General features: G+C 43.8%; 1 protein-coding gene across 1 annotated transcript; it reads right to left on the bottom strand.

Annotated features, from left to right (window-relative positions):
- Nucleotides 1-396: 396 nt before the first annotated feature.
- Nucleotides 397-11,994, bottom strand: LOC4351737 (3-aminomethylindole N-methyltransferase). The gene is made up of 4 exons (XM_015763948.3): nucleotides 11,463-11,994; nucleotides 10,957-11,270; nucleotides 1,122-1,186; nucleotides 397-878 (listed from the first exon to the last, which is right to left on the bottom strand). The coding sequence occupies exons 1-4, from the start codon at nucleotides 11,873-11,875 to the stop codon at nucleotides 567-569; spliced, it is 1,104 nt and encodes a 367-aa protein (XP_015619434.1). The 5' UTR covers nucleotides 11,876-11,994; the 3' UTR covers nucleotides 397-566.
- Nucleotides 11,995-17,030: the final 5,036 nt, after the last annotated feature.

Raw genomic sequence — 17,030 nt, 5'->3', positions numbered from 1 at the left:
TGAATGCCTATCAGTGATTTCCACTGGCTGTCAGTGTACAAGGAAATGCTCCCAGGCCACAGCCCACATGTGGAAATGTCGATTTCCAGTCGTTTGTGTAAAGGTGGGCACAAAATCCGCGATCGGTTTTGCCCGTCTAGACAAATTTCTTTTGTAGTACTCCCTCCGTCCCTAAATATTTAACACCGTTGACTTTTTTAACATGTTTAACCATTCGTCTTATTAAAAAAAAGTAATTATTAATTCTTTTCCTATCATTTGATTCATTGTTAAATATACTTTTATGTATACATATAGTTTTACATATTTCACAAAAGTTCTTGAATAAGATGAATGGTCAAACATATTTAAAAAAATCAACGGCGTTAAATATTTAGAGACAGAGAGAGTAGTGTCTATCCAAACAGAGACCATGAGCACATGTATATGGTATACCGAAGATTAACATTTAGATTAGCTGTAGGACACAACACAATAGGGACATACATGGGAATAGAAACATATCATAGAGAGACATAAGTATACACACGCGAGCTAGCAACTCTTATTCAAGACCATACTGTTTTCTAGGTATATAGCTGCTTATTGAACTCAAGAGCATAGAAGTTCAAGAATATGTAGGTCGACCGAAAGGTACCGGTAAAGCCAGCTTCCTTGGCAAGCTTTGCAAACTCTTGCTCCGTCCTCTGTTTTCCTACCTTGAAGAGGACAAACATGATCATATCCATGGTGAATGAATCCCGTGCAGCTGGACTAGTATTTGGGGTCTCCGGCAGGAGACCATCCACAATGATCACTTTCCCGCCTTTCGGGAGAGCTTGGTGGCAATTCTTCAGTATCTTGATGCAGTCTTCGTCACTAAACATAAGGAGCATCCACTGCATAAGCATGTATGAATTAATTTTGAATTATCTCCATCTTTATAGCATGAGTTTAGTTCTTTCTACTAGCCAAATCCTAGTTTCACAGCTATATCGGAGACATCGTTCAACCTTAGCATCAATTGTTTTATTGTATTTGTACTCTCAAAAATTTCATGCGTCACAAACTGTATATGATTAAACATTTTCTTTCTATATGACTATAACAACCCAAATGATTCTGCTACTACGCTATCATACCTGCAAAAGAATTGCATCTCCATTAGGCACGCTCTCATACATATTTCCAGCTATATGTTCCACGCCTGTAATATAAGATCAACATTCAGGTCACGCTTAGCTACGATTTTGGATTCTTTTATTCGACTAGCAAATGTGCCCGTGTGTTGCAACGGTAGAAACTAATTAATATTTATGATTAATATAAAATGATTGGGATTATATATTTGCATGATTGCATAGCTGAGAGCAATCCCGAAATCTACTCATGAACATGTCTCCATCTTTGCATCAGGGAGCTTGGATGTGCATGCCAATGGAGCTACGGAACCAAGAGGGCGACAGATAAATCGAGAAATTGGATGACAATTGAATCAGCGTGAAGTCGTTTTTATCAGAACACTTTTCTGATTGCTCTCAAAGATATATTCTCTTGAGGCCAAGTTTTCCCTTTTCTTTTATTATTTTATTCCCTTAAAATCGATATAGTGCCACGCGGCTGGATTGAAACGCAAGCAGTGGATTGAAACCCCCTTGTCGATGGGTTTCTTTCAAACCCCACCGCCGCCCGAGAACGCTAATTAGCGTTCAAAGCGTGACTGGACACGTGTCGTGCGCGGAGAGGAGGGCGGAGTACGGCGCGTGGAAATTTTTTTTTCTGGCGGACGGTTTCTTTTTTCTTTTTCCTGTTTTTTTCTTTCCTTTTTTTGTTTTTTCTTTTTTTCTTTTCGTATGTTTTCAGTTATTTTCGTCTTTATACATATGTATACAAAAACCTTTGTATACGCCTATACAAAGTTTGTATACGGGTATATACAAACTTTGTATACGCGTATATAAAGTTTATATATGTGTATTTTTTATTTTTATACATACACGTATATAAAAACCCAAAACTTTTGTATACGCATATACAAAGTTTGTATATGGGTATATACAAACTTTGTATACACGTATACAAAGTCTATATATATATATATGTGTATTTTTTAATTTTTATACATACACATATATAAAAAAAATACACGTATACAAAGTTTGTATACACGTATATAAATTTTGTATACGTCATATATAAACTTTGTATACGTGTATATATACATATAAAAACAATAATAGTACTACTAGTATTACTAGTAGTAGTAATAATGTACTAGTGGTAGTAGTATTAGGCCATTCCCAACCCAATGATTAGGGCAGTCCCAACCCATAGTGTCCATAAGTAGTGTCCATGGTGCCATGTCAATAAGACATCACAATAGAAACTACACTCCACAACCCATGATTTCTTAGAGTGGGCCATTAATAAATACATCATCTCTCTTCTCTACCAATTATATTTATTCTTCGTCTATTATGAAGACACTATTCTCTCCCAATGCAAAACTTGATAGTGTCTAGTGCATAGGTTCTCGTGTTGAAGCTGTGTCTTGCATAAGATCCAGTTTCTTCCTCTCTTCACTCTCTCTTAATTAATATAGTGCCACATAAGCTAAAAGTCCTACATGGCAATGTAGTTAATGCCATAGACACCATCCTAGATGGAGAGTTGTGACTGCCCTTAAGATGGTGTTTATAGCATTAAATAAGCAGCCACCTAGGATGAAAAATGATGTGGCAAGTGAATAAATGAGGAAAGAGAAGGAAACCATGTCTTGCATGAGACATGGTTTCTACATAACATCCAAGACACCATGTGAGATAAGTAGCATTAAAGTTAAGTATGGAATAGTGGTGTTTGCATTGGAAGAGTAGGGTCTAGTACTAGTTTCTTGATGATGTGGAGTTTATAGAAACTATATCTAGTGTGGAGATTATGGGTACCACATACCCACACGGCATGGTTATCCGACTAGTTATAGGGGATAACTCATATCTATGAAATATGTAACAGATCATGACTTGGGTATTACGTTTCCTTGTATATTATGGAACAGCCTAGAGTCCTGATTTGATAATGTTGTAAAGTATATTTAGGAAACCGATACCGTATTGGTTAAGATTTCTATCATGTAATCTTGCTCCTCACCCTATATAAGGTGGGCAGGAGGCCCCCTCTAGGGGGTATGACAGAATATGATCGTCAGATCTATACTACACCCGGCGGATTCAAATCCCCAAACAGGAGTAGGGTATTACCTCTCATTGAGAGGACCTGAACCTGTCTAAATTCTTGTCTCCGCATCCATCCACTTTTAGGTCTCGTGCGCTACCCTCTTTTATTATTGCTAAATTCATGTTTCGACAGTTGGCGCGCCAGGTAGGGGTTGCGTCGAATTTCCCGTCGAGAAGTGCGATGGAATCAACTCCATGAGTCGCCGGCTTTGTGTTCACTTCAGGGCAGATTTCTTGCATGAGGAGTTTGACTTTCTCGCCGCCGACAATTTCAGCAAATTCCTGTTCGATCTCCCGAACACTGCAGTGATCTATTCCAAGCTCTCCAAGCAGCCAACTTCAAATCCAATCTGACTTCGGTCAGCCTCCGGTCAACCGCTACATTCATCACATCAATCTCCGACGTCAGCATATACGAGGATCTACATGGCTCAGCCGCTACCAAGAAATACATCAACTCTCAGCCACCGCCAATGTTTTCTCGTCAAATATCAAAGTTTCTGGCGAGATTCAATTATTAACATGAATCGGAGTTGATGTGGGCTCGGAGCCGACTGATCGGACTCAGCCATGCATACTCCGGACTCATATCTGGCCCTGCACGCCGATGACATACGTGCATCATTAAGAGTTTGTGTGACAAACATTTACCAGGTCTATCGTTTTAATTTTCTTACATAATCTAGAATTAATATTGATTTTTCTAGTCATCTAATTCACAGATTTCTAATTATTTTCTGATCTGTTATTTTTGTGTGCACATACATACGTGGCATCCGCCGCCATTGATTGGTGCCTTCACCTCCACGGTTGATGAACTCCGCCGCCGTTGCTGATGGCGACATTGTCTTGACTGCCGGCCGCCGTCATCGCCGCCGACTGGTGCCCTCGCCTTCACGGTTGGTTGGTCACATCACCGTTGTTGGGCATCTATGTCTTCACCGCTGGCCGCCTCGTCCGCCGCCAACTGGTGTTCTCGCCTATACAGTTGGTTGGTCACACCACTATTCATGGGCGTCCACGTCTTCACCGACTGGCCTGCCTCTGTCGCCGCCGACTGGTGTCCTCGCCTATACGGTTGGTTGGTCACACCACCGTTCATGGACGTCTACGTCTTCAATGACTGGCCTGCCTCTGTCGCCGCCGACCGGTGTCCTCGTCTATACGGTTGGTTGGTCACACCACCGTTCATGGCGTCCACGTCTTCACCGACCGGCCTGCCTCTGTCGCCACCGACTGGTGTCCTCGCCTATACGGTTGGTTGGTCACACCACCATTCATGGGCGTCCACGTCTTCATCGACCGGCCTGCCTCTGTCGCCGCCGACTGGTGTCCTCGCCTATACGGTTGGTTGGTCACACCACCGTTCATGGGCGTCCACGTCTTCACCGCCGGCTCGCCTTCGCCACCGCCGACTGGTGTCTCCGCCTGCACGGCTGGTTTATTATGCCGTCGTTGTTGGGTGTCTACGTCTTCACCGACCGGTCTGCCTCTGTCGCCGCCGACTGGTGTCCTCGCCTATACGGTTGGTTGGTCACATCACCGTTCATGGGCGTCCATGGCTTCACCGACCGACTTGCCTTCGCCGCTGCCGACTGATGTCTCCGCCTACACGGCTGGCTTATTATGCCGCTGTTGTTGGGCGTCTACGACTTCATCGCCGGCCTGCCTCCGTTGCCGCCGACTGGTGTCCTCGCCTACACGGTTGGCCTATTATGCCGTCGTTGTTGGGCGTCTTCGACTTCACTGCCGGCCTGCCTCCGTCGCCGCCGACTGGTGTCCTCGCCTATACGGTTGGTGGACTCCGCCGCCATTGATGGACCTCGTCATCTACACCACCGGCTTGCTCCCGCCGCCGCCAACTGGTGTCTTTATTGTTATTGATGGACGACTTTGTTCCCACATTGGCCACCTCTGCCATCACCAAGGGGAATATTACAAAGCTAAGTCATCATTAAATTTTCTTTATATGATATTTTCTTTTTTCTCTGCCTCACTACATCAACTGGTTTGCCGTTGACTAGTGAGTCGGTGGCTACAGATGTTATATCATATTTTTTCAACAATTTTCATACTATTTATCTTGATTGCTCGCGACATAATCTGAGTACAAAAGTGCCTATCGAGTTATGGAGTTCCATCTTCCTATGATTTCCGTTTGGTTTGCCAATGGATAGTTGCCATTGAGCCGATTCCTAGCACCGGGGGCTCGTTGGATGGACCGAGTAACGCAAGGTGCTAAGTATTACTCGGAATAAATCAAAAGCATAGAGATAAAATAATTTATTTTCTGCTCTTAATAATTGTAAAAGTACCCGAGTAGTAAACTCTGATCCGTGAAACTTTGTTCCATTAATGACGAACTCATGTCCCTCATATGCATGTTTGGGAAGTGCCTAAGCCGACTCCCAATGCTTGGGGACTATGACTAGTTAGGCAGAGTGTTTAAACGTAAGGAGTCATCTGCTCGGAGAAATCAAAATTGACAAGAGGAGAAATACATATTTATAAATATTTTAAAATACTTAAATTTTCCTCGAGTATTATATTTATATCAGATACTACTCATCCTATATGTTTGTTCTTTAGGATCCAGATCCAGATATGCATAAAAGGGATTCATGGCTTTAAGCTTATCTCCTACGCTCCAGGAATGGATCAGTCAGAACATCACCACCGGCTTGCCCTCATCCGCCGCCAACTAGTGTCTTCGCCTATACGGTTGGTTGGTCACACCACCGTTGTTGGGCGTCGTTGTCTTCACCGACCGGCCGCCTCGTTCGCCGCCGACTGGTGTCTTCGCCTATACGGTTGGTTGGTCACACCACCGTTGTTGGGCGTCTACGTCTTCACCGACCGGCCGCCTCGTCCGCCGCCGACTGGTGTTTCCGCCTGCACGGTTGGCCTATTATGCTGCTGATGTTGGGCGTCTATGTCTTCACCGACCGGCCGCCTCCTCCGCCGCCGACTGGTGTTTTCGCCTGCACGGCTGGCCTATTATGTCGCCGTTGTTGAACGTTAACATCTTCACCGACCGGCCGCCTCGTATGATGCCTACTGGTGCTACCGTCTTCACGGTTGGCCACGTCGTCGCCACTGCTAATAGGCGTCATCATCTTCAATGCAAGCTGTCTACGTCTGCTGCCGACTGGTTTCTTCACCTCCATGGCTGCATGATTCTGCCAGTGTTGATTGGCCTTATCATCTTCATCGCCAGTCGTCTCGTCTGCTGTTGACTGGTGTCCTCGCCTCTACGGCTGGTTTATACCACTACCACTACTGATGGACGTCATCGTCTTCATTGCTGGCCGTCTTGTCTGACGCTGACTGGCTTGTTCGCCTCGACGGCCGCGCGTCTTTGTCATCATTGACTAGCGTCATCCTCATCGCCTGTTTGCCTTCGCCGCCGCCCATGGTGCCTTGACTTTCATGGCTGGCCTATTTTGCTGCCATTCAAGGACATATTCATTTTCGTCATCATTCTACTTCTTCCGTCGCCGACTGGTTAAGCCGCCGCCGACTAGTGTTTTTATCTTCACAACTACGCGTCTTCGCTACCAGTTTGCTTCTGTTGCCGTCGACTCGTGTTCACTTCATCATGGCTATGCAACCTTTTCACCATGGTGGAGCGACTTTATCTTTATTGTCTTCTGCACCGGCAAAACCAATTGCCGCTACTTCGCAAGTTTTGCTGCTTCACCAACCACGACATCTACAAGAGCCTCAACATCTCGGCATGCCTCACCAAATATGATGTCGTGTTATTTTACAACAACAAGTGGTGTTACAATCTTCAATATTTCTACTTGGACATCTTCAACATGCATCTTCACTCTAGTGATGGCTGTTCGACGACAGGAAGCTATAGTTCTCGACTCTATGTTCAATTGCTTTCCAACTAACCAAAGAGTCGGGGGCTACACAAATACAAGACTCAAAATTCGACAAGTTTTATGTCAAGATGAAGTAATCAATCAATCAATGAGTCAACTCTAGGAGTTATTATCTTTATCTTCGCTTCAGAGCCGAAATTTGACTTCAGCGACTCCAATTATTACACCGGCATTTGGATTTCTAGACGCTGCCACAATTTACTCTAAAATTTTCAACTATCAAGTTTGAGATTTAATCTACATGTCCGGGAGTTTAGAGTTATCAACCAATCAGCTCAGTTTTGTTGAGTTGGACAACAGCATATACTTTCCTCCAAGTGAAGCATCTGCAACAGCTACAAGACCAAGTTCTACTGGCATCTTTATAAATCAAGGGGCGTTGCATCAGTCTTCGTTATGCACACGCTCGCATCAAGGAAACTACTCGAGCTTTGATATCTTCTCAATAGTTTGATGGATTATTGTCACTGACATCATCACTAGCATCTCTGCTTCATCGGCCCTGACATCTCCGCTATTGCTAATGGCTGATTATGTCTTCGCCGACTTATTATTTCACCTTCACGGGTTACCTACTACGCAAACGCTGATGAGCGTCTTCGTCATTATCATCGGCTGCTACACCGCTATTGATTGGATCGCCGGCATCGTCATCTTCATCAACATCCTGTCAAGCCTCTTCAACATAGCCTACACTGCTGCCGTTGATGGGCAACTTCGTCACCATAGCCGGCTATCTTTGTTGCCGCTAATCATCATTACCGTCGGATGCGTTTGCCGTCGCCGACTATTTTCTTCATCTTCATGATTGGTGGATTTTGCCATCACCGTTGATGCGCGTCTACGTCTTCATCGACTTGCTTTCGTTGCCACCGACTGCTTTGTCGTTGTTGTTGGGCACCTTCATCTTCATTGCTAGCTGACCTGACCGCTGCCGACTGGTTTCTTTGCCTCCACGGCTGTGCGACTTCATCACCTTTGATTGGTGTCACTGTTTTTACTACCACTGACATCTTCTGTCAGCTTTGATGGGTGATATCATCTTCATGTTAGTCATTTCGTCTCCATGTCGACTGCATCAGCTATTGCCAATGGACAATTTTGACTATGACAGAAGGACAAGCTATATATTTGCTCAGGGGCTTATCAACTCAAACACAGGGATCATACCTTCAAGTTGGATTTTGTTCTGAGATTATTTTCTATGCTCGAAGACTGGACCAATCATTATTCCCCGTAAGGGCTATCAACCGAATACTTGCGCCAGTCGGGATTCAATTTTTATATCTATTTTGGAGTATCCCATAAGGGATAATCACTCAGATCAAAAGCTATTCATATGAGCTACACTTGGTCTATATCACTCGGAAGATTTATTACTCGAGAGCATGTTACATACGTCATCCTTTAAAGGGTGTTGAAGGCATATTTTTTTGGCCTAGGCCTAATATGTCTGTAGCCCATATTTTCAGGTGTGGCCTGTCACGTTCTTTTAGGGACTTAGGCACTTTTTGCTTATGCTAAAGTGCGCGTGATCAAGTGCCCAATACCTTAAAATCCTTTTATACCGCAGTTACTCAACTTTTTAGGAGTTGGTACAATGCATTTTAAAAGGTGCCCAGCAGTGAACTTTTTTCATAGCTGTCCTACTGACTTTTTTATATAGTTAAGGCGCTGTTTGGGTTTATAAAGCAATTGATTGGATAAAATATCATTGCTTTTTGCCACGTAAGTGTGCATTTTTATTGACCAATATTATGGCTTAGGCTGATTATATATTGAGGTCATTTTCCAGGCAGTTGGTAAATCCTTTATGAGTTTATTTACTCGGATGTTACACCACATATGCCATATATTTTTAGGTGTGGTGAAACCATGTGTCTTTTAGGGACTTAAGCACATCTGTTAAAGCAGTGTGCGCATGGCGTATGCCCAATACATTGGAAATTTCTTTATTCACAACATACAAGCTTCTTTGTAGCTGTTTTGCTATGTGAATTTTTAAATGATATAGTCAACTTTAGGTTGCACGCATCATATGTTACAAAGCAGTCGGTATATCACTTGGATCATATTATTCAGGGATTCACACCGCATATGCTATATATTAATATTAAGTCACTCGGTTGACTACAATTATCAAAACCACTCAGTTGGTTGGATTATTTACTCTTTGACTATATGTTTAGTTTGTTCAACTATCCATATAGTCGGGGCCTACACCTATTAGGTACATCTAGTCGATGCACCTAAGTCTACAGTCAATTATTTTTCAGCCCTCCACAGTCTTCAAATTTGGTAAAAGTACTCGGGGGACCATGGCGAAGATGATTGAAGCACTCGGCTTTGCAGTAATCTAGTGCGAGAGAAGATTATCTTTTCGACTGCGAATGTCTCAGGGGCTACTGTGGAGATTATGGGTACCACATACCCACACGGCATGGTTATCCGACTAGTTATAGAGGATAACTCATATCTATGAAATATGTAACAGATCATGACTTGGGTATTACATTTCCTTGTATATTATGGAACGGCCTAAAGTCCTGGTTTGATAATGTTGTAAAGTAGATTTAGAAAACCGATACCGTATTGGTTAAGATTTCTATCATGTAATCCTGCCCCTCACCCTATATAAGGTGGGCAGGAGGCCCTCTAGGGGGTATGACAGAATATGATCGTCAGATCTATACTACACCCGGCGGATTCAAATCCCCAAACAGAAGTAGGGTATTACCTCTCATTGAGAGGGCCTGAACCTGTCTAAATCCTTGTCTCCGCATCCATCCACTTTTAGGTCTCGTGCGCTACCCCTTTTATTATTGCCAAATTCATGTTTCGACATCTAATGTCTTGGGTTGAGAATGACCTTATTGTAGCAGTAGTAGTTGTACTAATGGACTAATGGACTAGGCAGGCATGACTGACCGCGCGGATGCAGGCCCGCGCGGCTGGTCGCCGATCAGGCACACCCACCGCCGCCACCCCTCCCCCACACTGCGATTGAATTCTTGAAGGGACAATAACTGATTCACTGGATGAAAATTGAAGTCCCCAAATATTTCGAGTAAAATTAAAATCTGTCTTTTTATTGCTGGACATGTATCCTATTGACTGGCCAAACACGATCGAGGCAACTGAATTTTTAGAGAACCGTTGGTTCCCACACGGACGCCCCAGGAAAGGACGGAGGTAGCGTTGGGAAGCGATCGGGAACTGAATAGAAGTGTTCAACCGAAAAGACCGGAAGAGATCGGGAGGGCAAGGATAGGATATAGAGAAAAAACAACCTGCACCATCTATTAAATTGAAATCAATATGTTTAGATTAAGGTTAATATGAAATTTAATATTAGTTATGTGCGACATACGCCATGAATCTTTCATTAGTTAGATGCATCAATAGTGGTCTCTGAAAAAGAAAAAAAATATTGGTTGGTTTCTTTAAGTATATTTATTTTGAATTGTCATCGTGCTTAGTTTAGATATATATCTAAGCACTACTTTTCTTTTAGTACTCCTGCCAATCGAGGCATCGAGCCTTTTGCTCTTCCTAACCCCAGTCGCTCCCAATCAAGACATCGAGAGCTGCCAGATTTAATAACAGCACAGATTTTCTCCCGATTGGAAGAGGATTGGAAAAAAAAAAAAAAGGAAAGAAAGAGGGCCAGCCTCCTGGCCTTCAGGACATTAGACAAGTTGGCCCATACTCCCTTTGGCCCAGTAACACGGTGGGGGCGAATTCCCCTCGCTTGCGTACCTCGCGTACCCGAGTTAGGTAAAGATTAGTTCGTCGCAAACCGAATGCTTTGTAGTCAACACAATCTTACACAAAAATCTCACACATACCTGGAAGAGATGGGGCCTGAGAGATGACATGAGGCAGGTCATAGTTGATGCCCCTAATGTGCTTGTACCGCGAGGTGATCATCCCCAGGGTGGATCCGTCACCCCCACCGACATCGACGAGCTGCTGGACGCCGTCGAATCCTTGGAAGCGTTCGAGCATCTTGCTGACCAGAATCACTGAATGCTGCGCCATGGCGTGGTCGAACAGCGCGCCCAGCCGCTGGTTCTTCCCCATGTACTCGAAGTAGAGCAACCCGTGTGCCCTCTCGAACGGCGCCGGCCCGCCACTAGTCACCGCTGCCGCTATATGTTGCCTACAAGAACATGCATAGCAGCATGTGATGTATTTTCGTTGGCGGTACTCTTAAAATTAACTCTACCTGTAGAAATCAACTTTTACAGACGGGACTATATCTAGCTGGTTATCTGGAAAAATGAAAACCCGGATCGGATATTGGAAAAAATCGTCAAATTTTTATAGCGATAGGAAGAATACGTATATATACCAGGGCAATAGGTGGTCCTCGTCGACAACGAACACAGTGAAGGGAGCCAGCGATCCCTCGCCGTTGTTTCTGGTGAGCCACCGGCACACCGGCGCTGGCATGTAGCGCCGGAGAAGTGCGCCGTCGGGGCTTGTCTCGGTGGAGCACCTCACCACATCGAAGGATGCGAGGTACCGGAGAATCCGATCCACCGAGACGGCCACCTCGGCCTTGTCCGTGGCCTGGATTTTCTCGGCAAGCTCATCCGCGGTCAGCGCGTTTCCAGCGGCCGCGCTGAGCGCATCGAGAAGACCAAGCTGGACCGCCGCTCTCAGGACCATGGAGCGGTTGTAGGCAAACATGAGTTCTTGCGCGTACAAGCAATGCTCATCCTCCTTCTCTTGAGCATCACTAGCAGCAACAATTTTTTCCATGGCTCTAACACGAACAGTCGTCTAATCCTGTGTAGTGTATTGCATTTGATGCCTCTTACATGGTATACCGAGTATGTATAATGGGAGAGCGGGGGCAGGGAGGTGCCGAGTCGTGGTGAGCGAACTGTCTCTTATTTCCATTGTGTCCTCTCTTAATAATGACAAGTGCGATTTTTTTCCATGGTCAACAATCCTGTACTAGTTTTGCTAGCTTTGTGATTAACTTCAGACAACACTGTACATCAATTTTACAAGAGAAAAGCTAAATAAAATTATTCAAGTTTTTATATTTAACTAGTTACATACCTGTGCATTGCAACGGTACCAGATGATACAAATATGATTTAGTTTCTTTCTATGTCGGTTTTTATAATTGGTTGGATTTTTTTTGAGCGTTTTTTAAAGGAGGAAGTGATTTTTTTTCTTTAACTAGAGGGAACGGTTCTTTTGTTGTTGGAGGGGAGTAAGGGGACGATTCTCTAAAGTATTATGACAATTAATATAAGATTATAAGTAGTTTTATGGGCTACCCATGTGTAAGACGTCCGATGAAACTCGAAAAATCGAACGCCCACTTCTGTGCTTTTGTAGCCTCTAGCTTTCTCCTTTAGCTCTATACATGCATGTTATATGTAGGGCCCACATACCCCCACTTTTACATACACGCTCTCTTTGCACACTCACTTATTTCTCTTCTCTTCCCTAAGTAACTTAGTTAACAATCTTTAAACTTTTTTCCTAAATTACCTTTTCAATTTGAGATATAATTACATTGTTATATTTACTACAATTAATTAAATATTCAAGCAAGATCTTACATGATTATATTATGAATAACAAACAATTATATTTTGAATTGAAACATGTTTGTATTATATATGAAACATTGAATTTTAACTGTTGAAACATTAAAAGAATATAACATGCAACATTTTACAAACATAAGGAAAAATACTTATTGAAACATCTAAATAACACAATGTACAACATTTAAAAAAATCTATTGAAAAAATGAGGCAGCCAAATGTTTCAGTAGACTACCTATGAAACATCAAGATGCACTTGGTGAAACATAAAAAAGTAGTCATTGAAACAATTAAATAATTTGTGAAACACCATGAAATACTTGTTGAGACATTTCTCTATCAAGTAGAAACATTAAATTTTAACGGTTGAAATTTAATGCCTCCATTTTTGTTTCACCATTTTGACCCTTGATAGAGAAATGCCTCTATTTTTCTTTTCTCAGGATATAAATATAATCAAGTGATATCTTGTTATAAATATTTAATTATAATTAATAAAATGGTGCCATCGGATCATAGATTAAATATGTAATTTATGAGAAAAATATTTTATATTTGTTAATAGAACCAGACATGCATGCTTAAGAGAGTTTGGAAAGAAAGAGTTTGTGAGAGACACTAGTGCATGCATGTGAGAGATGATAGGGAGCATGTGTGGAGAAAAAACATCTCTGTGTCGTTTTGTACAGTGTAGAAAAAGTACATAGGGTGTGGTGGCATCCGACGTCTCGGATGGGACTTTTTGTTTAGAAGTATTGTCTGTAGTTTTACGGTTGAAGTTGTAAAGTTCTGCTGTAGAGTAAGGACCATAAATTTTATACAAAATTTAGTTCGCCAGTGCGCCACCGCCAGCCGCTAGGGCCGCCGCCGCCGCCGCACTTCCCCAGCTGCCGCCACCGCCGCACTTCCCCAGCTGCCGCCGCCGCCGCCAACCGCTAGGGCCGCCACAGCTGCTGCACTTCCCCAGCCGCCACCGCCGCACTTCCCCAGCTGCCGCCGCCGCCGCCAACCGCTAGGGCCGCCACAGCCGCTGCACTTCCCCAGCCGCCGCTGCCGCCGTCGCACTTCCCCAGTCGGCAAGAAGGTCCCCTCCTCCTCCTCTACCAGCTGCTTGTTGGTTTGGCTCGCAAGCCTAACTAGCTAGCTCGAGCTTTCAAACGAGCCAAGCCGAGCTAGGTTTCTAGCTCGTTAGGATGACGAGCTGAGCGAGCCGAGCGGAGCCGAGCCGAGCTGGCTCACTATCCACCCCTAGTCTACGCGCTGCAGGGAACAGGGCTCGACTGAAGTTGATTGCCGCTACTGATTGCCATCGCCCACATACCTCATGCTGTTTGAGGTCATCTTATCGCTTTAAGGTACTGATAACACCAAAATTTGGTACTTTTGTTTAGTGGATTCGGTTAAATAAAAACTCGATTGGAAGATGGAAATTTATCCAGATCAAGCCGAGTTTTTGAGCAGGGCTGCATTGGTTTTGTTCGATCTCCAACAAGAAATCAAGTTCAGGGCCTTGCTATCGAGTTGGGCTACATCGTTTCGATCTCCGGCGAGTAAGTAAGTTCCGTCAACTTCACTTGTATCGGTTTGGCTAGAACATTCTCGGTTAGGTCCGATATTCTATTCAAGTTGATGCAAGTGTTGCCTATCAGATATATTGATTCTATCTTTAACAACGTCATTGTTTACAGTCGTATTGGCTTAGTTAGGACTTTCTCGATTAGGTCCGATATTCTGACTAAGTTGATATTTCTCTAATCACATTGTTATTTTAGATTGATCAATATATCCATCACGTTTATATAGATCTATCGGCTAAATAAGTTTTTGTTATTATGTTCAATCTTATATTATCTCGGTTAGGTCCGAACTATTAGATTGCTGCTAAATAAGTTTAATTCTAGTAAACCGAAAGGTTTTTATGCAACGTTCATCGGAGTTCTAGCCGATGAGTTATCATTATTGTGGGCTTCAGCTATAAGATGTATCGGTTAGTTAGCCGATATATATTCGAAATCTACCTGCATCAGGTTTTCAGCCGATGTATGCTTTAACCATCAATAATCAACTATCAGCTATCAGTTTCAGTCATCAGTTATAAGTTAAATCCTATCGACAATTATTAGTTATCTGATTAGTTGAATTTACATTGGATCTAAAGCCATTTGATAAAAACCTTAACGACATCGGCTGACCTCAATACATCACATCGGCTTATTGGTTGATCGGCTCTTTGATCTTATACAATCTGTCTACCTATGTTGTTAGTTGCTGGATTTAGAACCTGCACTGAAGCTAAGCAGATCTCCTAGGCCTTCGTGTGTTGGTGCAGATTTTTGCATCAACAACTATACCGATGGCTGGGCTCGAATAGGATGCACCTGAAACCAAGTATGGCCTATTGATATAATCTTTTGCAGGTTCATGTCGATGAAAATAGACCGACTCATGAATTATTCACATGCGTGGCGAGGTTTGGGTGGGTGGGTCTATGTGAACCATCTAGGCCCCTGTTGTTAATTTTGGTTATTAATGACAAGCAATAATTATGAACTAACTATTTTAATTGAGCGATATTTTTTAGTTAGAACCACACGTTGTACATGCCATGGACGATCACTGCGGATTAAAATTGATGGCGCAAAGAAATGGAACAAAGACGGTATATCTAGCATTTTATTTTCAATCGATTGATGAGTTGTGCGATCGAACTTTTGCTAGGTTTATTTCTAGCTTTGCCGTACTTTCAAGAAGGGTAATGACCTTGGTAAAATGATGATAAAAATGCCACATTAGGTCATTTGCATCAACACTTGTTTCAACAAAATTTTCTTTGATCATTTGTTGGCCATTGGCGGTCTGACCGGGATGCCAAGGAGCCGGGAGGCTGCCCTCGGCTTGGCAATACAGAGCCGCTAGAGCCGATGCCGGTGTTGTTGGAATTAATGAATGGGCCTTAGCCCACTCGAAGATTAATTCTTTGGAAAATCACAAAAGCCCACCTCATGGGATGGTATGCATGTGGAGTTTAGTACCACCTTGCTTATTCTAGGAGAGGGGGACCTCCTTAAAAGGGAGGATGCCCTCCTAGCCACTTGAAGCATGTGTAGTGGAGAGAAGAGGGGAAACACACGCGCGCGCTCGCTCGCCTCGCCTCGCCGGGCCGGGCCGGTGGCGCGCGTGCACGACGTACGCGTCGAATGGTCCGAAAAATTGGCTCCTCACCCTTGCGCAGATGCAGCCTCCTTTTGCAGTTTTGTTTTGCTGCAAATTCGGATTCGTTTTTGTTTTGGAAACGTTCCGAAAAATCCGGTGCGTGCAAACGGCGTGGAGTCCGGATAAGTTACGCGCGACTTATCCGGTTCGGTTACGCGCAGTAGAGATCGTGCGGGCGCCCTGATCAAGCGACCCTTCTCTATATAAACCGACTTGTCGTCTTCACGCAACACTTGCGAAATCAATCTAGGGTTTATCTCCTACTTTGTACTGCGCCGTCGCTCGTAGACTACTCCATCCCGCTCGCCGGCGTGCACCGGCGATCGGGAGAGCAGGTCTCCGGAACCTCTGCCTTCGACGTTCTGCACCGGGAGAAGGCGGCAATAAGGTTTTTGGGAAGCGCTTCGCGCGACTGCTCCCTGTTCGTTCGCGACGGCTCGCCTTCCTCTTCGCTCGCGTGTTTCGTGCCTTCGTAGACACCTGCGAAAAGTTTCGACCAAGCAACCGGTCTTTCCGTCACCTCGGTACGTGTTCAATACGTTGCGCATATTTGATCTGTTCATGTTGTACTGTGTAGTTTACATGTATAGATCTAATGATGCGTTCATGCTAGTTTTCATCTGTAATGTCATGATTTATTTATGGAATAGATTAAATCATTATATGTCTATAATCTCAACAATCCAAAAACCTTATTATAGGCACTGTGATTTTACTATGGCTGGTTTTGCCGATGCACTGAGGCCGGATAAATTCACCGGTGTGCATTTTAAGAGATGGCAGATCAGGGTCACTCTGTGGCTGACAGCTATGAAATGCTTCTGGGTGAGTACTGGCAAACCTGAAGGAGTTCTTACTGCTGAACAGCAGAAGCAATTCGAGGAAGCCACTACTCTCTTTGTGGGATGCATTCTTAGCGTTCTTGGCGATCGTCTGGTCGAGGTGTATATGCATATGACCGACGCTAAGGAGTTGTGGGATGCACTGAATACTAAATTCGGTGCTACTGATGCTAGCAATGATCTGTATATCATGGAGCAGTTTCATGACTACAAAATGGCTGACAACCGTTCTGTAGTCGAACAGGCTCATGAGATACAAACCATGGCTAAGGAACTCGAACTCCTTAAGTGTGT

Source organism: Oryza sativa, chromosome 12 (assembly GCF_034140825.1).
Source record: "Oryza sativa Japonica Group chromosome 12, ASM3414082v1".
In the NCBI taxonomy this organism is placed as follows: Eukaryota; Viridiplantae; Streptophyta; class Magnoliopsida; order Poales; family Poaceae; genus Oryza; species Oryza sativa.
This window is presented reverse-complemented; position numbering and strand designations above follow the sequence as displayed.